General features: G+C 38.2%; 2 protein-coding genes across 21 annotated transcripts; one reads left to right on the top strand and one right to left on the bottom strand.

Annotated features, from left to right (window-relative positions):
• Positions 1–1,820: 1,820 nt before the first annotated feature.
• On the top strand, positions 1,821–25,915 carry LOC126747442 (uncharacterized). The gene is made up of 3 exons (XM_050456101.1): positions 1,821–1,993; positions 2,056–2,196; positions 24,943–25,915. The coding sequence occupies exons 1-3, from the start codon at positions 1,891–1,893 to the stop codon at positions 25,278–25,280; spliced, it is 582 nt and encodes a 193-aa protein (XP_050312058.1). The 5' UTR covers positions 1,821–1,890; the 3' UTR covers positions 25,281–25,915.
• On the bottom strand, positions 8,468–23,075 carry LOC126747432 (titin-like). 20 transcript variants are annotated; one of them, XM_050456074.1, is made up of 6 exons: positions 22,885–23,075; positions 22,378–22,587; positions 14,422–14,513; positions 10,730–14,358; positions 10,568–10,675; positions 8,468–10,135 (listed from the first exon to the last, which is right to left on the bottom strand). In XM_050456074.1, exons 1-6 carry the CDS (start codon positions 22,945–22,947, stop codon positions 8,607–8,609), a joined length of 5,631 nt encoding a protein of 1,876 aa, XP_050312031.1. In that variant the 5' UTR covers positions 22,948–23,075; the 3' UTR covers positions 8,468–8,606. The 20 variants fall into 20 exon arrangements, with proteins under 20 accessions (XP_050312031.1, XP_050312032.1, XP_050312034.1 ...); XM_050456075.1 differs by lacking the exon at positions 10,568–10,675 and adding an exon at positions 10,406–10,513; XM_050456077.1 differs by lacking the exon at positions 10,568–10,675 and adding an exon at positions 10,244–10,351.
• Positions 25,916–26,613: the final 698 nt, after the last annotated feature.

Raw genomic sequence — 26,613 nt, 5'->3', positions numbered from 1 at the left:
TGACGTGCATCAGACAGCTATCGTCTCTTAACGCAAAGACACTCAGTAGACTGACGACGTGCATCAGACAGCCGTGGTCTCTTAACGCAAAGACACTCAGTAGACCAACGACGTGCATCAGACAGCCGTCGTCTTTTAACGCAAAGACACTCAGTAGACTGACGACGTGCATCAGACAGCCGTGGTCTCTTAACGCAAAGACACTCAGTAGACTGACGACGTGCATCAGACAGCTGTCGTCTCTTAACGCAAAGACACTCAGTAGACTGACGACGTGCATCAGACAGCCGTGGTCTCTTAACGCAAAGACACTCAGTAGACCAACGACGTGCATCAGACAGCCGTCGTCTTTTAACGCAAAGACACTCAGTAGACTGACGACGTGCATCAGACAGCCGTCGTCTTTTAACGCAAAGACACTCAGTAGACTGACGACGTGCATCAGACAGCCGTCGTCTTTTAACGCAAAGACACTCAGTAGACTGATGACGTGCATCAGACAGCTATCGTCTCTTAACGCAAAGACACTCAGTAGACTGACGACGTGCATCAGACAGCCGTGGTCTCTTAACGCAAAGACACTCAGTAGACTGATGACGTGCATCAGACAGCTATCGTCTCTTAACGCAAAGACACTCAGTAGACTGACGACGTGCATCAGACAGCCGTCGTCTCTTAACGCAAAGACACTCAGTAGACTGACGACGTGCATCAGACAGCTTTCGTCTTTTAACGCAAAGACACTCAGTAGACTGACGACGTGCATCAGACAGCCGTCGTCTCTTAACGCAAAGACACTCAGTAGACTGACGACGTGCATCAGACAGCTGTCGTCTCTTAACGCAAAGACACTCAGTAGACTGACGACGTGGATCAGACAGCCGTGGTCTCTTAACACAAAGACACTCAGTAGACTGACGACGTGCATCAGACAGCCGTCGTCTTTTAACGCAAAGACACTCAGTAGACTGACGACGTGCATCAGACAGCCGTCGTCTCTTAACGCAAAGACACTCAGTAGACTGACGACGTGCATCAGACAGCTGTCGTCTCTTAACGCAAAGACACTCAGTAGACTGATGACGTGCATCAGACAGCCGTCGTCTTTAAACGCAAAGACACTCAGTAGACTGACGACGTGCATCAGACAGCCGTCGTCTCTTAACGCAAAGACACTCAGTAGACTGACGACGTGCATCAGACAGCTTTCGTCTTTTAACGCAAAGACACTCAGTAGACTGACGACGTGCATCAGACAGCCGTCGTCTTTAAACGCAAAGACACTCAGTAGACTGACGACGTGCATCAGACAGCCGTCGTCTTTAAACGCAAAGACACTCAGTAGACTGACGACGTGCATCAGACAGCCGTCGTCTTTAAATGCAAAGACACTCAGTAGACCAACGACGTGCATCAGACAGCCGTCGTCTTTAAACGCAAAGACACTCAGTAGTTTACGACGTGTGTCAGTCAGCAATAGTAGTAGAGCAACACTTCGTTGTAGTAACAGTAGTCTTTGACGAATGACAGAGCGGCGCAACGTCATTTGGCCGATTGACGTTTGTCAGTTCAAAACATGGCGCCCTCTATGGCGCGCCTCAGCAAGCAGGGCCACGCTCGATATTCAAAACTTTCCCGCTCGTTTATTGGCGCGATTGCCCCTCTCCCCCGCGATCGCGATGACGCTAATCTCGTCGGATTCGAGTGTTTCCCAGTTTGTTTACGTTTTTCCTAATAAGATCTTGGGACGCGCATGTCCCCTCAACGGCAGGACGTGATCCAGCCGGCAGGAATGAAATTTATTGCGAATGTGTGCGAGCGCGTGTGAACCTCACGACGACTTTTCCACGCTTCGCATCAATTAAAAGTCCATTTAAATTTCACAGTTTTATGGTTTTCAGTGTGTGCCGGTTAACGTTAGAAATGCCCCCCACGGACCGCCGCCTCCTAGGCGCCTTCGTACGTCTGACTCTGATTTTGGGCTCATTTTTAGGTGGATTTTGCAGCAGCGGCGGCATTTTCAGCAATTTTTTATCAGGAATTTACGTTTTCCAGTTCCTGGATGTTTCGGGATCAGATGCTACGTGTGCGACGAGGAGGGGGAGACGGAGGCCTGCTCAGCATTCAGGATCGGTGATCCCAAGTTCGTTAGGGAGTGCGGGGATGGATTTAGGAGCTGTCGGTTAAGTCAGAAGGGTAAATATATTTTTTTTAACAAAAAAAAAACCATTAAAAACCATAACAGGATTTAATTTAATTAATAAAAGTATAAATATGAGAGCTCTATAAAGACTTTTGCAAATGCACTAATTGGTACCTTTTATCGGTCATTTTTAGTACAATAATTTACGTAATATTCCAGGTAAATGCCACAGTTGAGTTACCACTAATTATAATTAATGTCTTTTATTTAAATGAACTCAATTTGGCTGCATTGGTGCAAAAAATGTACGGTGTCATTAAAAAAGAACTAAATTTAGTACACGCTTATTTTGATTTGTCAGTGCCACTTTTTAAAAGAAATGTACACTGTGTCCCTTTTTGGATGAGATTACAGGGCATCTGTGGCATTTTTGAAGATATATCAGCAATTTTCGCGGCCCTGTATCACTCTTTTGTAAAACTGCCACAAACAGAAATATTCCAATTATGTTGTTCCTAAAATACAGGGCGGAAACGTCAATGTTCACTTTTGAAAATGTTATCATTTTTCAGGCCCTGTATAAGATAGAAAAAAATAAAAACTGCGTAAACAAAGTAGATATTTTTACATAAGTCAGTGGCGTGTTTAAAATCTTCTTTAGACTACTGATTTTTAGGATTAGGCACAAGATTGAACCCATTTAACGTCGAACTTTTGATTTTTTTTCTGAATACATTGATGATGTATCACAACCTAATGTTTAATAAATTTTAGCTTGAAAATCGAAAAAAAATTCATATTTATGTTTGCTTTTTTCATATGTAGTTTAAGGACCAACTTTCAATTCGAACACGCTGTAAGTACATTAAAGGAGTATAAATTTGTACAGAGGGGTGATGATTAAGATTTTTTTTCTAAAAAATGCCCTGGTAGTGTTTTTTTTTTTTTAATTTGACCTCCTTTGAAGCCCCATAATTACCTACCCATTAGTACGACCCTGGAACTAAGTTGGTATATACTCAAAAAGTGTTTGTTCCTATCTAATATTTTTTTAGGGTGGGGACACTTTAGGGTGGACACACTATATAAAAGAAAACCGACCGTCTGTAAAAATTTGACATTTCCATAACAAAGAAAAAATTCACATCGGATTCAAAAATGTTAAGTCAATATATGGGGAAAGGCCCTGTACCTACATAATCTCATTCAATAAATAAAATAATACAATTATTACAAGACTCACCTTCGGTCACGCAGGTTCCCAATAATACACCAATACTTTTTATTTAAAAAAACAAACTATAATAATTTACATGTGTCATAATAAACAAATAATAATATAATAAACGATCCGTATATAGAAATATTTATTTGTTATAAGGTCATAATCATTGAAGCAATTTTGCAAGATTTTCAAAATTTGCCATAACTTTTTTAATATTTAAGACAGATGCTTGATTCAAAGACTGACATCAGCACCAAGTTATTTAAAACTTATCCAGTAACTACATAAAAATCTGAGAAATCAATGGTTTCTGAGAAAAATTGACATATGTGAGTTTTACCATTTTCACACTTTACAAGATTTTCAAAATTTGCCATAACTTTTTTTCTATTTAAGATAGATGCTTGATTCAACGACTAACATCTGCACCGAGTTATTTAGAACTTATCTTGTAACTACACAAAAATCTAAAAAACCATTAGTTTCTGAGAAAAATTGACATATGTGAGTTTTACCATTTTCACACTTTGAAAGATTTTCAATTTTTTTTTATAACTTTTCTCCTATTTAAGATAGAGATTTGATTTAAAGACTGACATGTACACCGAGTTATTTAGGACTTATACTGTAACCACACAAAAATCTGAGAAATCAATGGTTTCTGAGAAAAACTAACATATGTGAGTTTTACCATTTTCACACTTTACAAGATTTTCAAAATTTGCCATAACTTTTTTGATATTTAAGATAGAGACTTGATTCAAAGACTGACATCTGCACCGAGTTATTTAGAACTTATCCAGTAACTACACAAAAATCTGAGAAATGAATGGTTTCTGAGAAAAACTGACATATGTGAGTTTTACCATTTTCACACATTACAAGATTTTCAAAATTTGCCATAACTTTTTTGATATTTAAGATAGAGACTTGATTTAAAGACTGGCATCTGCACCGAGTTATTTAGAACTTATTCTGTAACTACACAAAAATCTAAAAAACCAATAGTTTCTGAGAAAAATTGACATATGTGAGTTTTACCATTTTCACACTTTGAAAGATTTTCAATTTTTTTTATAACTTTTCTCCTATTTAAGATAGAGATTTGATTTAAAGACTGACATGTATACCGAGTTATTTAGGACTTATACTGTAACCACACAAAAATCTGAGAAATCAATGGTTTCTGAGAAAAACTAACATATGTGAGTTTTACCATTTTCACACTTTACAAGATTTTCAAAATTTGCCATAACTTTTTTGATATTTAAGATAGAGACTTGATTCAAAGACTGACATCTGCACCGAGTTATTTAGAACTTATCCAGTAACTACACAAAAATCTGAGAAATGAATGGTTTCTGAGAAAAACTGACATATGTGAGTTTTACCATTTTCACACATTACAAGATTTTCAAAATTTGCCATAACTTTTTTGCTATTTAAGATAGATGCTTGATTCAACGACTAACATCTGCACCGAGTTATTTAGAACTTATCCCGTAACTACACAAAAATCTAAAAAACCAATAGTTTCTGAGAAAAATTGACATATGTGAGTTTTACCATTTTCACACTTTACAAGATTTTCAAAATTTGCCATAACTTTTTTGCTATTTAAGATAGATGCTTGATTCAACGACTAACATCTGCACCGAGTTATTTAGAACTTATCCCGTAACTACACAAAAATCTAAAAAACCAATAGTTTCTGAGAAAAATTGACATATGAGTTTTACCATTTTCACACTTTACAAGATTTTCAAAATTTGCCATAACTTTTTTGCTATTTAAGATAGAGACTTGATTTAAAGACTGGCATCTGCACCGAGTTATTTAGAACTTATTCTGTAACTACACAAAAATCTAAAAAACCAATAGTTTCTGAGAAAAATTGACATATGTTTTACCATTTTCACACTTTACAAGATTTTCAAAATTTGCCATAACTTTTTTGCTATTTAAGATAGATGCTTGATTCAACGACTAACATCTGCACCGAGTTATTTAGAACTTATCCCGTAACTACACAAAAATCTAAAAAACCAATAGTTTCTGAGAAAAATTGACATATGTGAGTTTTACCATTTTCACACTTTACAAGATTTTCAAAATTTGCCATAACTTTTTTGCTATTTAAGATAGAGACTTGATTCAAAGACTGACATCTGCACCGAGTTATTTAGAACTGATGCAGTAACTACATAAAAATCTGAGCAACCAATGGTTTCTGAGAAAAACTGACATATGTGATTTTTACCATTTTCACACTTTACAAGATTTTCAAAATTTGCCATAACTTTTTTGATATTTAAGATAGATGCTTGATTCAAAGACTGACATCTGCACCGAGCTATTTAGAACTTATCCAGTAACTACAAAAAATTTGAGAAATCAATAGTTACTGAGAAAAACTGACATATGTGATTTTTACCATTTTCACACTTTGCAAGATTTTCAAAATTTGCCATAACTTTTTTGATATTTAAGATAGATGCGTGATTCAAAGACTGACATCTGCACAGAGTTATTTAGAACTTATCCAGTAACTACATAAAAATCTGAGAAATCAATGGTTTCTGAGAAAAACTCACATATGTGATTTTTACCATTTTCACACTTTGAAAGATTTTCAATTTTTTTTATAACTTTTCTCCTATTTAAGATAGAGCTTTGATTTAAAGACTGACATGTATACCGAGTTATTTAGAACTTATCCCGTAACTACACAAAAATCTAAAAAACCAATAGTTTCTGAGAAAAATTGACATATGTGAGTTTTACCATTTTCACACATTACAAGATTTTCAAAATTTGCCATAACTTTATTGATATTTAAGATAGAGACTTGATTTAAAGACTGGCATCTGCACCGAGTTATTTAGAACTTATCCCGTAACTACACAAAAATCTAAAAAACCAATAGTTTCTGAGAAAAATTGACATATGTGAGTTTTACCATTTTCACACTTTACAAGATTTTCAAAATTTGCCATAACTTTTTTGCTATTTAAGATAGATGCTTGATTCAACGACTAACATCTGCACCGAGTTATTTAGAACTTATCCCGTAACTACACAAAAATCTAAAAAACCAATAGTTTCTGAGAAAAATTGACATATGTGAGTTTTACCATTTTCACACTTTACAAGATTTTCAAAATTTGCCATAACTTCTTTTATATTTAAGATAGATGCTTGATTCAAAGACTGACATCTGCACAGAGTTATTTAGAACTTATCCAGTAACTACATAAAAATCTGAGAAATCAATAGTTTCTGAGAAAAACCGACATATGTGAGTTTTACCATTTTTACACTTTGCAAGATTTTCAAAATTTGCCATAACTTTTTTGATATTTAAAATAGAGACGTGATTTAAAGTCTGACACGTGTACCGAGTTATTTAGAACTTATCCAGTAACTACACAAAAATCTGAGAAATCGATGGTTTCTGAGAAAAACTGACATATGTGATTTTTACCATTTTCACACATTACAAGATTTTCAAAATTTGCCATAACTTTTTTGATATTTAAGATAGAGAATTGATTTAAAGACTGGCATCTGCACCGAGTTATTTAGAACTTATTCAGTAACTATATAAAAATCTGAGCAACCAATGGTTTTTGAGAAAAACTAACATATGTGAGTTTTACCATTTTCACACTTTACAAGATTTTAAAAATTTGCCATAACTTTTTTGCTATTTAAGATAGAGACTTGATTCAAAGACTGACATCTGCACCGAGTTATTTAGAACTGATCCAGTAACTACAGAAAAATCTAAGAAATCAATGGTTTCTGAGAAAAACTGACATGTGATTTTTACCATTTTCATACTTTACAAGATTTTAAAAATTTGCCATAACTTTTTTGCTATTTAAGATAGAGACTTGATTCAAAGACTGACATCTGCACCGAGTTATTTAGAACTGATCCAGTAACTACAGAAAAATCTAAGAAATCAATGGTTTCTGAGAAAAACTGACATGTGATTTTTACCATTTTCATACTTTACAAGATTTTCAAAATTTGCCATAACTTTTTTGCTATTTAAGATAGATGCTTCGTTCAAAGACTGACATCTGCACCAAGTTATTTAGAACTTATCCCCTAACTACACAAAAATCTAACAAATCAATGGTTTCTGAGAAAAACTAACATATGTGAGTTTTACCATTTTCACACTTTACAAGATTTTCAAAATTTGCCATAACTTTTTTGATATTTAAGATAGAGACTTGATTCAAAGACTGACATCTGCACCGAGTTATTTAGAACTTATCCAGTAACTACACAAAAATCTGAGAAATGAATGGTTTCTGAGAAAAACTGACATATGTGAGTTTTACCATTTTCACACTTTACAAGATTTTCAAAATTTGCCATAACTTTTTTGATATTTAAGATAGAGACTTGATTCAAAGACTGACATCTGCACCGAGTTATTTAGAACTTATCCAGTAACTACACAAAAATCTGAGAAATGAATGGTTTCTGAGAAAAACTGACATATGTGAGTTTTACCATTTTCACACTTTACAAGATTTTCAAAATTTGCCATAACTTTTTTGATATTTAAGATAGAGACTTGATTCAAAGACTGACATCTGCACCGAGTCATTTAGAACTTATCCCGTAACTACACAAAAATCTAAAAAACCAATAGTTTCTGAGAAAAATTGACATATGTGAGTTTTACCCTTTTCACACTTTACAAGATTTTTTAAAATTTGCCATAACTTTTTTGCTACTTAAGACAAATGCTAGATTCAAAGACTGACATCTGCACCGAGTTATTTAGAACTTATCCAGTAACTACACAAAAATCTAAGAAATCAGTGGTTTCTGAGAAAAACCCACATATGTGAGTTTTACCATTTTCACACTACAAAATTTTCAAGTCCAACCCTAAAAGTTTTGTATAAACAATTTTTTTAACCCCTGTAGAGGGGGATCAATATATGGGGAAACATCCTGTACCTATACATAATCTCATTCATTAAATAAATAATACAAATATTACAAGACTCACCTTCGGCCACGCAAGTTCCCAATAAGACACCAACACTTTTCATTTAAAAAAACAAACTATAATAATTTTACACGTATAATAATAATAATAATAATATAATAAACGATCGGTATATATATACATATATATATACAACAAAAACATGAAGAAAAAAAAATACAAAACACAAAAAATTGCGTTTTATTTCCCATCACGGCCCCTCAAAAACTCTTCTTCTGCCTGGCGACCTCCAACAGCTCCAAGTACCCCTTCCGGCCGCCCCTGGTTCCGGGGGAGGCCCCCGTCGTCCACCTCCTCCCCAAGGACCTCCTCCTGGTCACGTGTCTCGAATATTCCACGCACCTCTGCTCGATCTCCTCGTCCCGCTCCAGCAAAATTATCAACTCGAACTTTTCGCTCTTTGGGGGGTCGACGAGACTCTTTGGGGGATCGACGAGACTCTTTGGGTGGTCGACGAGACTCTTCAGAGGCCGCCCCCTCTTCCGTTTAGGGGGCGAAACCACATTTGACGGCACCGCCTCTCGCGCGTCCGCTCTTTTGTTCTTATTCTTTGAGACGCGTTTCCGGAGTAGTATGCTACGGGGGCGGCGTCGCTTCCGCGGTTTTTTAGCGGGACATCGGGTGTCCGGAGCGGGGGGCGGCGCGTAGGCCTCCGCCTCCAAGAACCGCTTGAAGGCGTCCTCGTATTTGACCGAGGACGCCCCCGCGGGATCCGCCCTCTCGACCACGGACGCCGTTATGGACGACTCAAAGTCAACCGGGCTCTCCGACGACTTTTTCTTCCCACTTTCAAAGAGATTTTTCTTCACTTCCGCCTCTGTTTTTCTGCCCCGGAATCTGCCCTTGCGCTTCCGGTACTCTAGCACCGGTTTCACCCCGCTCCTAGTCACCCTTTCCGCCTTTTCTTCCTTAACCGCTTGCATCTTTGGTTCTTGCTCAGGCTTTTGGTTGCCCGGGGGAGGCTCCTTATCCGCGCTACTCGACCCGACCACCAGGGGCTTATAAGTCAAAACCGACGTGTTCTTGGGGTCGAGCACCAGGGGGCACAGCACGGGTCCCTGGGGCGCGTTCTGCACGATCGCGTAAATCGTGTAGGGGGCGCAGGCGCTTCCGTTTATCGCTCCCGCGGGCGCGATCTTCTTTGGTAACTTCGAATTGCGCGCCTTTTTCTTGGGGGGTTCTTGCACCGGCTCCTTATTGACCCCTTGCGTTGACCCCGGTGCCTCGGGGTCTTTATTTGTCAGTTTGTTATTGTCAGAACCCAAGAGAGAGGCTTTACTAGGGGTAGTTCTTTTTTTCGCAGTCCTAAGGGAAATAGGGCGGTTTTTATCAGAGGTCTTCTTTTCAACATCCAAGGCCTTCACACCAACAAAGTCTGGGTTAGCAGAATTCTTCCTCTCAACACCTAAGGCCCCGAGACTAACAGAGGCTGCTTTAGCATAATTCTTCCTCCGAACACCCAAGGCCCTCAGACCAACAAAATCTGTTTTATCAGAATTCTTCCTCTCTCCACCTAAAGCCCCAAGACCAACAGAGTCTATTTTAGCAGATTTATTCCTCTCAATACCTAAGGCCTCGAGACCAACAGAGCCTGTTTTAGCAGATTTCTTCCTCTGAACACCTAAGGCATCAAGACCAACAAAGTCTGTTTTATCAGAATTCTTCCTCTCTCCACCTAAGGCCCTGAGACCAACAGAGTCTGTTTTATCAGATTTCTTCCTCTGAACACCTAAGGCATCAAGACCAACAAAGTCTGTTTTATCAGAATTCTTCCTCTCTCCACCTAAGGCCCTGAGACCAACAGAGTCTGTTTTATCAGATTTCTTCCTCTGAACACCTAAGGCCCCGAGACCAACAGAGCCTGTTTTAGCAGATTTCTTCCTCTGAACACCTAAGGTATCAAGACCAACAAAGTCTGTTTTATCAGAATTCTTCCTCTCTCCACCTAAGGCCCTGAGACCAACAGAGTCTGTTTTATCAGATTTCTTCCTCTGAACACCTAAGGCCCCGAGACCAACAGAGCCTGTTTTAGCAGATTTCTTCCTCTGAACACCTAAGGTATCAAGACCAACAAAGTCTGTTTTATCAGAATTCTTCCTCTCTCCACCTAAGGCCCTGAGACCAACAGAGTCTGTTTTATCAGATTTCTTCCTCTGAACACCTAAGGCCCCGAGACCAACAGAGCCTGTTTTAGCAGATTTCTTCCTCTGAACACCTAAGGTATCAAGACCAACAAAGTCTGTTTTATCAGAATTCTTCCTCTCTCCACCTAAGGCCCTGAGACCAACAGAGTCTGTTTTATCAGATTTCTTCCTCTGAACACCTAAGGCCCCGAGACCAACAGAGTCTGTTTTAGCAGATTTCTTCCTCTGAACACCTAAGGCCCCAAGACCAACAAAGTCTGGCTTAGCAGAATTCTTCCTCTCTCCACCTAAAGCCCCGAAACCAACAGAGTCTATTTTAGCAGATTTATTCCTCTCAATACCTAAGGCCTCGAGACCAACAGAGCCTGTTTTAGCAGAATTCTTCCTCTGAACACCCAAGGCCCTCAGACCAGCAGGGTCACTTCTAGCAAATCTCTTCTTCTTAAGCCTCTGTAGGAGCGAGTGCGATTTAAGGCCTCTAATCTTCGTAGCGGCAGTTTTCTTGCCTGCAAGGCGCTTTTTACTCTCGCAACCTTCCTTGGGGGTTTTCGGGATGACGATCTTCACCTCCTGAATGAGGTTTCTCGAGGAGGCGTCGTTAAAACCCAAATCTTTTAGTAGCCCGTTCAGTTCGGCCCCTTCGTGCTCCTCCTCGGTGACGTACTCGATCTGGTTTTCCGCTCTCTCCTCAGTTTCCACCTCCATTTCGAAACGCGGATCGTTCAGCAGGAAGGACAACTCGTCGTCCTTGAGGTCCGGCTTCTTTATACCGTCCTCCCTCCCCTGGACACTTTGAGGGGGTGAAATTGACCTTCCCAGGTCCTCCTCGTCGTCGTAGATCTCTTGCTCCACGATACTGTCGCAGTCCGACAAGATGTCCTCCTCGAAATCGTACTCGTCCAGGTCGGAATCGTCCGAGAGGTCCTCCAGCTCGGAATGGACCTCTTTGCACTGCAGGCTGCACAGTTTGTAATGGTTCGCTCGGTTCAGGAGTTTCGCGAGGATTTGAGGAGGTTCCGACGGTTTTTCTTTGGGGGGAGGAGGCACAGCTTGCTGGGGGTTTTGCGATAAAAACTCCTTTAAACTCAACGGCTTGACCATGGGCCCCTTGCCTTTGGAGACGCTCTGGATGGTGACCTCCTCACGCGGTTTCGACTTCGCTTCGGCCCGCTTAGGGGCCACTTTGTTAATTTTTATCGGCGAGGGAAGTAAAGCCTCCGCATGCACCTGAGCCTTCACTGTTAACTTCTTTGGCTTCTTCGGTTTGCTTACTTTTGCCGGTGAGGGTTGCTGGATCTTCGCCAGGTTTAACTTCAGCGGCCTCTTCTGGGGAACCACTTTCGGATTCTTTTGAGACCTCAGCTCCTTGACCATCTTCGTGAAATCCTCTTGGGACTGTGAGATCTTGAAGGGGCTCGGGAGCTTCTTGGGGGAGACTTGCTTGAAAACCTGCGGCTTCTTGGGTGAGTTGAGCTTGATGAGGTTCTCCGGATCCCCCTGGGAGATTTCGATCTCGTAAGCGTCCTCGGTGACGTCCGAGTCGAGATCCAACGAGGTTTTCTTGGGGGGTTTTATCACTAGCGAGGATAAAACGTTGATCTTCGGCTCCGTTCGCGGCGCCTCCTCCTCCTCCTCCTCCTCCAACAAAACCTCCGTCGGAGACACCATTATCATGTTGCTGTCGTCAAACGAGTCGGTCGTCAGCACGTTATCGGTTTGCACGGTGATTTCGGTCAGCAACCCGTCCTCCATCACTTTATATTCGGAGAACTGCGCGTTCGGTTGCAGTTCCTCTAAAATTTCTTGTTGGGGCTCCGGGGGAAGCACAGGGTCCGCCGTCTGGAACCCCGTTTCCCCCCGATCCTCCCCGTCATCGGTGATGTAACTATAAAGTATTGAGGAGTCGACCAAACAGTCCTGCAGCACCACCACGTCCTCCGTCTGACTGTCCACGGTACCGTCCTGGATCATGTTATTAGTCACGATCTCCTCTACGACGGCCGCCTCGTTACGGAACAACCCCTGAGGCATGTCCGTCTCTTCACTGGGCAGAATTTCCAGCCGCACAGGGTGCTCCGTGAATATTTCTTCCAGGGGGGCCTCATTGATGAACGACTGATTAATATCTTGCGGTGCCAACTTATCGATATTCTCCGTCTCTTTTTTGTTGTTTTCCAAAGAGTCGTCCTCCCCCGATAGACAAAGGGGCTCCATAAACTCCTCTACGGGGGTAAAGACGCGCTCCCGACCCTCTGAGGGGGGCGCCTCGATCACTTCCTGCCACTCCAGCTCCCCTGATTCCCGATTAAAGTGCTCCTGGTCGTTGAGCAACTCTTGATCCTCACAAAGGGGCTCCTCAAACTCCTCGGACCCTCCTGGCAGCTCGGGGAGTTTCCCCAAGGGTTCCTGCTGCGGCTGTTCTTGCCTCAGGACTCTCAAGCTCTCTTTATGCGCCAAAATGGACTTGAAGATGTTCGTCATGTACTCCTCTATGGGGGTGTAACATTCCGGCAACAGCCCGAGGGTTTTTTCGACGATGTATTGGTGCACGCAGGAGCCGCCCTGCAGGCCCACTTGGCACGTGCAGGTGTCCAGTTCCGCGTTAACGAAATACTTGAAATCGTTGAGACAGACGAGGAATTCCGTGTCGGTGATTTTCTGGACCGTGAAGTCGATCAGTCGGGTCAGGGGGACGTAGAAGTTGGTCTTGAAGTACCCCCGGAGGTCCCCTTGGATTATTTTCCGTAATTTACGCTCATAATGGTCCATGTAGTTATTGGTGACGAAGTCGAAGAGTTGAGTGAGGTTGAAGTGCTCCGAGTACTTGACGGTGACGTCCTGGAGCAACATGGTGCCGGAGTCGGTGTAATTTAACACGTCCGTGTTAAAATCCACCTTAGGTTTGGCATAAAGGACGTAGGCGCTGGATCTTTGCTTGAAATAGTTCAGAAAACTGGCCAGCTTGGGATGCTTTTCCGCATAGACCATCAAAGAGTCCAAATTCCTCGAAAAGTCCTCCTCGCAAACGCTGTTCAGGGTCTGAAAGAAGATCTCGTAGAGGGCCTGGAACTCCTCGTTGTCCCCCTGGCACACCAGCCTAATCACCCTCCAAATCGACTGTAACATTTGAAACTCGTTGAATATCAACTGGGAATCCGGGAAAGTCTCTTTCAAGCAGGCGCTTATGGCCATGTTCTCGTCCAGGATTATGGTGGCCGGCTTGTAATTGCTCGCGTTAAGCATGCCGAGCAGGCACCTTATGCCCCCCGAGATGTTTGTGGAACTAGTGATGATAATCCCAAAAGGGAAGGACCCGATGGGAGTGTGACAGAGGAACAGGACGACCTTTTGTCCCTTGGACGAGCATAAGGTCTTCAAAGTGATCAGATCCTCCCCGAAACCCGAGTGAAAGACGCTTTTCATTAAAGGGGTGCAAACGACCAGAGAACCCTCATGAATATCCGCGCAAGGCGAGACGAACTGTTTGTTATAACCCTCGATGGTTCTCGATATTTCGTCGCCATCAAAGGAGGATGTGCGGAAATGTCTGGAAAACAGACGTTTGTACTCGCTCGAGCACCAGTTGTACGAGGGACAGACGGTGCCTTTGGGTACGGCGTCGTAGAACGTGGGGCCGAATTTGCTGTGGATGTCGCATTTGTGGCACACGAGGGCCGAGAAGGGCGAGTGGCCTCGCACGTAGTACTCGCAGAAAGTGACGCGAAGCTCCCCGGCGGGTGGTGGGGAGGTTCTGTGATGACGCAACAACCGGACCGTGGCCTGCGAGGGGTAAGTGCGGGGGTCCGAGCTGGAAAACGCCCCCCAGGTCAGAGGAAATTCCCGTTTGTTTGTTTATTCGTCGTTGACTTACCAGAGTGTGAAAACGATTGTGGAGTCGCAGTGCGGTTGGGACCCGCCTTCCGGGTCCTCGGGCGTTGTTCGGTGGGCGCAAACGAATTTTTTCTGGAAATTTAGTTGTTGCATAAGTTTTTTTTCACGGTTTACTCGAAAACCTTGAGCTAATGTGAGAAAGGTGTAGATCAAGGAGACTGACCTTCGCGGTTTAAAAAAACGATAAAAAATTGAACGATAACTGGGTTTCGAACCTCGGCGCTGTTGGTCAGAAGTGTACCTCGCTCTGATTGGTCAGTCTGCACATTGTTTTGATTTTTACTCGCGTCAATTTGACGTTTTCAAAAAGATAATTTTTGATTTTGATGAACAATCGTTTTAAATTGATTTTCAACGGGGATAAGGCGTTGTAACGGGTTTTCAATTTTTTTTAAGGCTCCACCGGTCAGTATAGTATTATATAACTATGAAATAATTTTTTGTATTCATCATAAATATTTATGTACAGTAGTGGCCATAATTATAGCAACAAGTACATTTTTCCTTCAAATTACATGATGTGGTAGATTAGAAAAAAAACTGGTATATATTATGATGTATTTTTTACAAAGCTTTTTATTTATGTTTATTTTTTTGTTACTTTATAAAAGAAATAAAAAATGGGAATTTTTTTTAGGAAACGGGATGGACAAAATTATAGCAACACATTTTAGAAAAGTCAATTTATTTATGCTCCAAAGTCAAAATAAGATTACAATACAATAATATTCTTCAGTATTTAGTATAGTACCCTTTAGCCCTTATAACAGCAATGCATCTTTTTGGCATGGATAAAATAAGTTTGTTTATAAGATCATGATCGATTGACAACCAAGTATCCTGAAGAGCTTCGAAAAGTTCTCCAGCATTTTTGAAATTCCTGGTTCTACACCTGTTATCCACAATTTCCCAAAGATTTTCTATTGGATTTAAATCCGGAGATTGGGAGGGCCACTTCATAACATTCATTTTTTCATCATGGAGAAACTCTTTTATTAGCCTTGAAGAATGTTTTGGATCATTGTCATGTTGAAATTGATATAACAGCGGCATATTTTCTTCAGAATAGGGTAACATAACATTCTTTAATATATCCTTGTACATAAATCGATCCATTCTGTGAAGAGGTCCCATACCATACCCCGAAAAACAGCCCCACACTAAAACTGAACCACCACCATGCTTAACTGTAAGAGAAGTGTACCGAGGATTAAATCTTTTGCCTACAGGACGTCGAACGTATGCAGCACCATCACTTTTAAATAAATTGAATTTTGATTCATCGCTAAAAATAACTCTGCGCCACTGATCAATAGTCCAGCCCTGGTGTTCTCGAGCAAATTCAAGTCGGGCCTTCACGTTCTTCTTCTTGGAAAGAAGAGGCTTTTTTGCTGGTCTGCGTCCAAACAACTTATTTTCAAATAGACGCCGCCTTATGGATCGTTCACTAAGATCGGAACACCCACTGCCATCCAAAAGCCCTTTAATTTTTGAAGAGGACAAAAATGGGTTTTGCCTGGAAATCCGAACAATCATTTTGTCACTTTTTTTTGAAGTTTTCCGGGGACGTCCCGAATTTTTTTTGGGTACTACCAGCCCTGTGTTATTGTATCTTTTCACTATACGTGATACAACTGATCTGTGAAGAGCAAAATTTTTTGCAATGGATGACTGTTTGATGCCTGACTTATACTGATTAATTATAAGTTGCCTCACTTCAACAGACACGGTTTTACTACGACTCATACTGTTATTTAAATAAGTTAATAACTACCAAGAAATCACAATATAAATTGTTTCAATATTGCACTTCAACAGATTGAAAGAGCACTAAATTTCAAATGTTGCTATAATTATGACCAGGTGAAATATTTGCAATTACAAATATTTATTGTCAGCAAAAAAACAGGTAGGCTTTTTTTTATTTGAATGAGAAATTTTGTTTAAATATTAAGAGGCCATCTAAACCAGTGGCGTAGTTTTACGATTAAAACATACAAATAATAGTTATTATTAAATATTAGTAAAATTCAGATTTGTTGCTATAATTTTGGCCACTACTGTATATTTTAAATGCCAAAAATTGTCTCACATCAATGAAATGAAAAAAACGCAAGAATGAGAATGAGAAGAAGTCTTACGAGCAGAAGATTCATGAGTTTGATTGAACTAAAAGAAAAGGATAGGCATATAGAAAGAATGAGAAGAAACAGTTTGGTGTTTGAAGATGAAGTGTCAGAGGCCGAAAAGAAGTTTCCCTCCTCCCTAGATAATCTACACAAACTTAATGATGAACTTAAAATTGAATTAACAAATTTAAAAACTAAAGAACGTGAGTTACTGTCACTATTAAAAGTATGTGAAGAGGAAAAAATAAATTTTAATATAGAAATCAATGAGTTAAATACCTTAAATAAAAATTTAATTGTAGCAATAAAAACATTAGAAAATGAATCTGCAACCTATAAGACGCAAATAAATATGTTACAAAAGGAAGTTAATGATTTACAATAGGAAGTCTATAAAGGTGTTGGAAGTTGAAAAAGATACTCCAACACAGTTACCATGTAGGCCAAATTCACCCGTTGATAATCGACCTAAGCTTCTTCTTGTGGGTGGAAACTGTAGTAGAGTGTTCCTGAAGAAATTGCGTCTGAAGTTTGAAGCTAACTACAAAGTCCAATGTTTCCTGAAGCCAGGAAGTACAAACAATGAACTGATTTATACTGCATCATCTATGGTTAAGGAATTTACAGAAAATGATATGTTAATTTTAATGTTAAATGGTACTTGCTCATCATTCGATATTTTAAAACATTTACATAGCAATAGTTTAGTGATGACAAGCCCTTACATATATCCAAACCATAATGTAATTTATATAATAGCAAAAAGGCTCTCTATAGAATATTTCACGCAAATAATATTAATCTAAATAGAATTTTAGAGTCTAATCATGCCAGCAAGTTTGGATCAGATTTGGCATCATTACTGTATACCCATATTTCAAAAGTAGCATTTCATCGAAAAATGTGTCCACAATAAAACCAAGTAATCAACCTGGACTTCTAGATACTGACTGTGATAGGGATTCTTTTTTATAGATAAATACAGAGAAGATGAAGCTCACTCACATTCTATAAATAACATTGAAAATAAGCATGCGAAAAATTTCAGTAGTTTTATTTTAAATATAGAGTCTCTAAGAAATAAAATGGATGAGCTTCATCTTTTACTTCATTCATGATTTTCCTGATATTGTATTACTAACTGAGCACTGGTGAAAGCCTAACGAATGTTTCTTAATATCTGATTATATTTGTAATCAATTTTTTGTCGGCAACACTCCATATATGGAGGAACAGCTATTTTAGTTAAACAAACTAACTTAATAAGTATATAGCTTTCTGTTGGAGAAGGTTTTTGAATTCTCCCTTTGCTTTTGTAAGCGATTTAATTTATATGTTCTTTGTGTTTATAGACCACCCACAGGAGATATTGGTGTTCCTGGACAAACTTGATTCTTTATTATCCTAATTGTCTCTACACTCCATAGTTATATTCGCTGGTGACTTTAATATTAACGTCACTGATGTAAGCTTGCTATCATATCATACATTCCTTTTAAATATATTAGAATCTTATTACTTAAAGATGCATGTTCTTTCTCCCACACGTATAATATCCTCATACTATTGATTATTTGTGTACAAATTTAAATAATGCGTCATGTAGAGTACTCTCATCTGGTACTTCTGACCATGAAGCCATTCTCGCTAGGATTCCATGCAACACTGTATTTCCTTCATCTCATGATATAGGAAGAATTTTCAGCAGAGCAAATTTCAATGCTTTTTCTTCTACCACAGCTTTGGTTAATTGAAATGCAGTTGAAATGGCTCCTGACCCGTTTACTTTGTTATTTCATGTGCTATGTGACAAGATCAATCAGTGTTTTCCTAAAAAGAGGCTTAAAATGAGAAAATAGAAAACCATGGGTCACAGTAGGCCTCAGAACTTCAGCTGAAAACCTCCGTTTTTTGGCTGGTTGTTGTGCAAGTATACAACTAATGCAAACATTATTCTTTATCATCAGAAATATCGTAGTCTATAAAGAAAGACGATAAAAGCAGCAAAGGTTAAAAGGTATTATAGTGACCGCTTGAATGTGTCCTCAAATAGACAGAGAGAATGTTGGTCAATTATAAATGAATTCAGGCATTCTCACAAGAAAGTTTCAGAACCAGAAGTAAGACCAAATAGTTTAAATGATTATTACTGTAATATTCCTCATTTATTGCTCAAGGATGTGAATACTAATATTGATCCTTTGCATTATATTCAACAAGTGTCAGTTCAAAATTCTTTTTTCTTTTATCCTCTTCTAAGCCTTACTGACGTTAAAGATGCAATTAAAAGCTTAAAAAACCATAAATCAGATGGAGCTGATGGAATATCATCAAAATTACTACTCCTTTTGCCTGACTCAGCATTGAATGCCTTAGCTTCTGCCATAAACCATTCCTTTCATAATGGCATCTTTCCAGCATGTTTGAAAGAGGCAGTGGTTATCCCTCTTTATAAGGGTGGAGATTTGAGTAAGCCTTATATAGTTGAAACCCAAGATAGTTGAAAAACTTGCAAAAATCAGAATTTTGTCTCTTTTGCAACATAATTGCATTTTATCTGCAAATCAGTTTGGATTTCAAACGGGAAGAGGGACTCATGACGCTGTTTTCGGCTTTTTGGAGAGTGTCTATGTGTCCTTAAATTCTGGAGAGTCCGCGGCAGGCAGTGTTTTGCCATTTATCCAAGGCATTTGATTGTGTAGATCATGGAATACTGCTGTCTACGCTCAATAATTATGGCTTTAGAGGTGTGGCATTGCAATGGCTGGAATCCTATCTGTCTAATCGTACCCAAAAAGTTACAGTATCTGGATGTTTATCCGATTCCAGATCCCTTAAAACTGGAGTACCTCAGGGTTCAGTGTTAGGACCGCTATTATTTTTGCTCTATGTAAATGATTTGGGTTCATTAAAACTGCAGGGCAGAGTGGTTCAGTTTGCTGATAATACCACCATTTTATGGAATCATAGAGATTCCGATAATGTTAGCTTTGACATGTTGTAGATCAATCAAAAATTAATGTTTTGTTACCTGGTGCTTTTGGAATGAACACTAAATTTAATAGAACAGGAATCGGGTCTCGAAACATATGGTTTTTGATTGAAAAAAAAACCCAAATTTTAGGTTTTTTTTTTGAGCAGGGCTTGAAACGTTGTAGATCATTAGAATTAATGTTTTGCTACCTGGCACTTTTTGAATAAACGTTCTAAATTCAATAGAACAGAAAGTTGACTGAAGTTGTAGGAAGACTGTAAGTTGGTGACAAAACAGGAAGCAATTAACTACCCATGCGACGAAGCAACGGTATCTTAAACTATAAAATTATTTGGAACAGTATGTTTATTTTTCATATCTTAAAATGTTTGACCATATTAGATTCCCTGACTTAAACTGCAATACTTGCAAAAAAACACAAAGACAGTAATAACATTTAAACCATCAACAATCAGATTGTAATATATAAGCCAAAGTTTGCCCTATCTTTAAAAAGGGCGATGCTGGAACAATAGAGAATTACCGCCCTATATCCATTCTGTGCAATTTCTCAAAGTTATTCGAGTTGGCTCTTTATAAATTAATTTTTCCCAAGGTTAAGTCCATGCTGGCCAACGATCAACATGACTTTGTTTCTGGCCGCTCATGTACTACAAACCTAGCATTCTTCTTTCAGTTTGTGTGCGAAGCACTTAATGATAGGGGTCAAATCGACGTTGTCTACACAGACTTTCAAAAGGCTTTTGACCAGATTGACCACTTCATCCTATTAAATAAGCTTGAACGCCAGTTTGGATTCTCCGATCGCTTGATAAAGCTCCTTAACTCTTATTTAGTTGACCGCTCTCAGTTTGTAGTGGTCGAAGGCTTTAGATCTGCTTGTTTTTCTCCCACCTCTGGAGTTCCTCAGGGCTCTAACGTGGGCCCCCTTCTCTTAAACGTTTTTGCTAATGACTTGATCTCCACCCTCAATTGCTCTCGGTTAGCATATGCTGATGACCTAAAGCTTTTCCATAGGATTGACTCTATAGCAGATTGTGGTCAACTGCAAGAGAACATCAATCCTGTACACCATTGGTGCACTTTGAACCGGCTTAACCTTAATGTTTCCAAGTATAATGTGGCCAGCTACTTTCGAATCAAAAGTCCAGTTGTCTTTAATTACTCAGTTAATGGAGAGTCTCTGGCAAGGTCTACCTGTTTTAAGGATCTTGGAGTCACCTTTGACCAAAAATTTTCTTTTATCCCTCACATCGAAGATACTGTTTCTAGAGCTACTCGCATGCTGGGCTTTATTATTAGAAATTGCAAACTTTTTTAGTCCAACGGTGATTCCTTAAATGTTTGGCATTTTTTTGACCATAACCTGCTGCTCTCTAGATATACTGAACGGTCACTTGCGAAGAGGAGAGATGATGATGAAGATGCATTCGGTGAAATTCTTGTTTAATTTACTTAACCATAAAATTGACTGCCCATCCCTTTTGCAAAGGATTTGCTTTCGTATACCACGCCCAGGACCCAGACAGTGTCCAGTTTTTGACTTGGACACAGCCAAGTCCAACCTTCTGTACCAGAGTCCTATTCACTTTATGTGTCAAAACTTTAACACTATTGCTGATTCTTGTGACATTCACCATGACAATTTGGCACTTATTTTAAGTCACCTGCGTATGGTCGGTGGGGGAGGCTAGGTTATTTAGTTTTTAGTTTGAATACATTTATTTACTCATTTTTTTTTCTGCTCTTTTGATTTAAATTAATTCTTGATTCTTATACTAATTTAGTGTTAATTTTTTATTTTTTATTTTCTCAAACTCACTACTTTTTTCTATTATAAAGCAATTCTTTTATAGTTTAGTTGCATGGATCTAATACAGTTCATGCATTCGTACTTGTACATTCATATATTTAATTGATTCTCCTGTAACTGGGTATATGTAACTTGTTGGATATAAAGCTTATTATATACGGTTGTTTTGATTGCAAATGACTTTTCTCTATCGATTCTTCATTTGGACGTCTACATTTCAATCAACCCCATATAACAATAACATTATCAAAAAGGGGGTCAAGCAAATAGAGTGAGGTACTCTTCTAAGCAACAGCGCCGATGTGGCAACTTTCTGAAACTAGTTTTCGTTCATTTTTGGATACACATGTTTAGCATACAGGTCAGTCTCTTTGGTATAGGTACAAAAACTTTTTATCACCTATAATTTTCTTAAATAGCATTTTTTTCTCAGGCAATTAAATCCTGAAAAATAACCGTTTTTCATTAATACTACCCTTACCCCCCCCACCCACCCCACACAACTTACCAGTAAAAAATTGTTTTCAAAAATCATTGTTTTCCAAAATAATACACATAAATAACAGCTGGTTTTGTCGTTAATATCTAATCAAATAACACAGTTTGTTTATTTAAATTTGAATAATGTGGACAAAAAACGGTGATTTTTCAGAAGAATCTCATCAAATATTTGAGGTGTAGTAATCAAGTTGAAAAACTAGATATGTAAATACCATGTCAATTTTTTAGGCTTAACATTTTTTAAATACTGGCCACTTTGTTGGAATAAACAATGTAAAATTTCTAAGGGAAACATATGCCGATTATCACATGACCTAACCAATAGCAACACATTTCATCTACTAAAACCGCTAACTGTTATATAAACTACTACTCTCAATGATAACAAACACAAATGGGGTACAAATTTTATTCTCACATAATCATGCAACAACCAAAAACACTAAAACACATTACGCAAAATACACAAAAAGCAACACCCCACAAGCCCGAACCTACCTGATAAACTTTCAATTCAGGATCGTAGGACCAAGACTTTTGGCCCCTATAGGAGCACAAGTTCTTCAGTTCGAAGCGCCTAATCCAGAGTAGGGCCTCTTCCTTTGTGGCTATTGACAACCTAATTTTGCCATAGAGGCCCTCAAAGTCCTCATTTTCACTGGCCTTTATAATGATTTGTGTGTATTGGTCCGGCAACAGACCAAGAAGCTGAAATTATTATTTTTAACTTTGACACCTTATAAAAGGCTCAAGACAACTTAAAGGAAATAGACTTTTATCGAAAACCCCGTTCTTACGACTCAAGTGAGTGCAAGAGAGGCCTTAAAAGAGACACCTGTAGATCTCCTTTAAACATTTATTAATTGGCAATAAACTGGTGGCAATTTGGGCCCTGTTAGCAAGATTACGTCACAATCAAGTCATTTTAACAAGTGTAAGTAGAAAAGAAGCAACATAAGCCCCCCAAAGACTCTGTTTATACAAGAGAAGCGTCCCGAGATTTACCTTCGATTTGGGGCTCTCAGGGCCCTGGTCGGGGCCGTTTTGGGCGGCCACGCCACTTTCCATTGCAAAGGGATCCACGTGAGATCTGGCCAAGCACAAGTAACGTTAATTTCACGATAAAACAAGAATTTATAGTCGATAGGAAAATTTTGGTTATGTGAGATGCCTTTAACTTTTTGTTGTTTTTTTACGACGCGAAGTTAGGCGGGGACGCCAACGGACTGGGTGGGCTTTGGCGTGTAGCAACCAGAAGCGTTTGACAGGCGACAGTTGTCGATGTGTTAATTTTAAAGATATCATTTAATGATTATACAGGACGTTAAAATCAAGTGTTCTTGCTGCAGGTAGTAACACCTATCGAGTTTCTCAGTGCTTTATAGGTTATGTTATATACAACAGTTAAAACCAACCTAAAAACTCTACGGCGTGAAGTTGGGCGGGGTACCAAAAACTGTGAGCTTTGGCGTGTAGCAACCAGAAGCGTTTGACAGTTCACACTTGTTTATACGTTATGTTTATGTAAAAAGTGAATTAAAAAACGATTTTATATTATTAAATTAATTTTTTATATTTTACTTTTTTTTGCGACAGGTTGTGCTTCGTAGATTACCTTACATACAATATCAATTAACCTGAAAGCTTAAGTATGTAGCAACCGGACACCTTTGACAGTTGACACTGCAGCGAGTAGTTTATAGGTTATGTAATGTTTATATACAGGGCGACGCAAAATTAACAAATTTCCTATAAATAAATAAATAATTAAATAAAATGTATATTTTATTATAAACATTGACTAGAGCCGGAAAGGCTAATATAAACGGATTTACATGGGGTCCAAGTAACACTTTTATGCTGCCATTGTGAACCGTTTGGCGCGAAATTTGAATGTTAAACACTTAAATTAACATTTTAGCAAAAACGCTTGGTTTCTCAGAAAATTCTATACTTTTATAAATGATGGCAAATGGTTTTTCTCTTCTAATAGTCTTTGAATCATGCTTCTATCTCTAATTGCAACGAATCTATCATCATTTTAGACTTGAAAAACTCAAAAAACACAAATTCTCATTTTTCTCAAAAACGCTTGGTTTCTCAGAAAATTGTATACTTTAATAAATGATGGTAAATGGTTTTTCTCTTCTGATAGTCTTTGAATCATGCTTCTATCTCTAATTGCAACGATTCTATCACCACTTTAGACTTAAAAAACTCAAAAAACACAAATTTTTATTTTTCTCAAAAACGCTTGGTTTCTCAGAAAATTGTATACTTTGATAAATGATGGCAAATGGATTTTCTCTTCTGATAGTCTTTGAATCATGCTTCTATCTCTAATTGCAACGATTCTATCATCATTTTAGACTTGAAAAACTCAAAAAACACAAATTTTCATTTTTCTCAAAAACGCTTGGTTTCTCAGAAAATTTTATACTTTGATAAATGATGGCAAATGGATTTTCTCTTCTGATAGTCTTTGAATCATGCTTCTATCTCTAATTGCAACGATTCTATCACCATTTTAGACTTGAAAAACTCAAAAAACACAAATTTTCATTTTTCTCAAAAACGCTTGGTTTCTCAGAAAATTTTATACTTTGATAAATGATGGCAAATGGTTTTTCTCTTGTGATAGTCTTTGAATCATGCTTCTATCTCTAATTGCAACGATTCTATCACCATTTTAGACTTGAAAAACTAAAAAAACACAAGTTCTAATTTTTCTCAAAAACGCTTGGTTTCTCAGAAAATTTTATACTTTGATAAATGATGGCAAATGGTTTTTCTCTTGTGATAGTCTTTGAATCATGCTTCTATCTCTAATTGCAACGATTCTATCACCATTTTAGACTTGAAAAACTCAAAAAACACAAATTCTCATTTTTCTCAAAAACGCTTGGTTTCTCAGAAAATTTTATACTTTGATAAATGATGGCAAATAGTTTTTCCCTTATGACAGTCTTTGAATCACACCTCTAACTATAATAACAAGAGTTTTATCCCAATTTTAGGAATTCACCTGAAACAACAACTCAACTACATACAGTTTTATTTCAGCGGACGATGCCACTGTCCTGAGCAGATCCTGCGAGACGATCCGGTTACACGACTGCAAAATGGCGAATTCCGTGGAGTTCTGCTACTGCACCACCGATCTGTGCAACAGTTTCAACTTGGACATTCGACCAGAAGATGATGAGATTGATCCTGTCGGTGAGACTTTAGAAGGGAGTGGTAAAGAACCAGAAGAGTCTACCACAACAACCAAACCTGAAGATAATACAGACATTGCAATAGTAGATGAGGAAAATGCTGTAGTGGGGTCCAGGAGTTCAAGAGTTCTGGTGTCATGGCCCATTTTGGCTCTAATGCTTCAGTATGTTTATATCCAGTAAATGTCTCACAATAGGACTTAAGCCAAAGATCATTTTAACAGTCATTCCATGATGTACAATTAAGTTTGCTTCAAGAAACCTCGTCCTGATAAAGAAGACTGACCGCTGTGCCTAATTCAAGCATTGCAACATCGGAATAACCGATCACAGGGAAGAAACGTTCTTTTCCTTCCAGTGCAACCTGTTTTTATTCATTAAGGTAGAATCAATTATGAATTAATGTACTTTATAATGGCAGCTAACTTTGTTGTATTGTATTGATTGAAGTATTATTGAAAATGAACAAATTTATGGTGAACGCACCAGGAAATACTATTTTTATAATATTGCTCGCTTTATTGTATGTAGCGCCAGATGTGACGTATGTCCTAAGAATTAGTACCTAAGAAATACAATATTTGTGGCATAAGTTGGGTATTTAAGGTTTTAGTGGTAAAAAACTATACATTTTTGGTTTTCTCAAAAATGCGTCGTATCTCAGAAAATTTCGTACTTGCATAAAAGATTCTAAATAATTTTCTTAAGATTTCAGTCTTCGATTCATGTTTCTACCAGCAAAAGCAAAGAAGTTATTACAAATTGTGAAAATCACCCAAAACGTAATTAAATGTCGAAAAACATAAATTTTGAGTTTTTTCAAAAACGCGTCATATCTCAGAAAATTTCGTACTTGCATAAAAGATTCTAAATAATTTTCTTAAGATTTTAGTCTTTGATTCATCTTTCTACCAGCAATAGCAAAGAAGTTATTGCAAAATGTGAAAATCACCCAAAAATGTCGAAAAACAAATTTTGACTTTTTTCAAAAACGCATCATTTCTCAGGAAATTTCGTACTTGCATAAAAGATTCTAAATAATTTTCTTAAGATGTCAGTCTTTGATTCATGTTTCTACCAGCAATAGCAAAGAAGTTATTGCAAATTGTGAAAATCACCCAAAACATAAAAATGTCGAAAAACATACATTTTGAGTTTTTTCAAAAACGCGTCATTTCTCAGAAAATTTCGTACTTTCATAAAAGATTCTAAATAATTTTCTTAAGATTTCAGTCTTCGATTCATGTTTCTACCAGCAATAGCAAAGAAGTTATTGCAAATTGTGAAAATCACCCAAAATATAAAAATGTCGAAAAACATAAATTTTGAGTTTTTTCAAAAACGCGTCATTTCTCAGGAAATTTCGTACTTGCATAAAAGATTCTAAATAATTTTCTTAACATTTCAGTCTTTAATTCATGTTTCTACCAGCAATAACAAAGAAGTTTTAGGTACTACCCTGCTAGACCTTAAAAACCCAATACTTATTCATAAATAATAAAAAATAAAGATTATT

This window comes from Anthonomus grandis, chromosome 19, assembly GCF_022605725.1.
Source record: "Anthonomus grandis grandis chromosome 19, icAntGran1.3, whole genome shotgun sequence".
Taxonomy (NCBI): domain Eukaryota; kingdom Metazoa; phylum Arthropoda; class Insecta; order Coleoptera; family Curculionidae; genus Anthonomus; species Anthonomus grandis.
This window is presented reverse-complemented; position numbering and strand designations above follow the sequence as displayed.

Excerpts from the sequence above, each read along its gene's own strand:
- LOC126747442 (XM_050456101.1), top strand. The coding sequence starts at position 1,891 with ATGGTTTTCAGTGTGTGCCGGTTAACGTTAGAAATGCCCCCCACGGAC. Across the intron at positions 1,994-2,055 it reads GATTTTGGGCTCATTTTTAG|TTCCTGGATGTTTCGGGATC; the intron begins GTGGATTTTGCA and ends TACGTTTTCCAG. Across the intron at positions 2,197-24,942 it reads CTGTCGGTTAAGTCAGAAGG|CGGACGATGCCACTGTCCTG; the intron begins GTAAATATATTT and ends GTTTTATTTCAG.
- LOC126747432 (XM_050456069.1), bottom strand. The coding sequence starts at position 22,947 with ATGGAAAGTGGCGTGGCCGCCCAAAACGGCCCCGACCAGGGCCCTGAG. Across the intron at positions 22,588-22,884 it reads CTGAGAGCCCCAAATCGAAG|CTTCTTGGTCTGTTGCCGGA; the intron begins GTAAATCTCGGG and ends TAATAATTTCAG. Across the intron at positions 14,359-14,421 it reads ACAATCGTTTTCACACTCTG|CTCGGACCCCCGCACTTACC; the intron begins GTAAGTCAACGA and ends GGCGTTTTCCAG.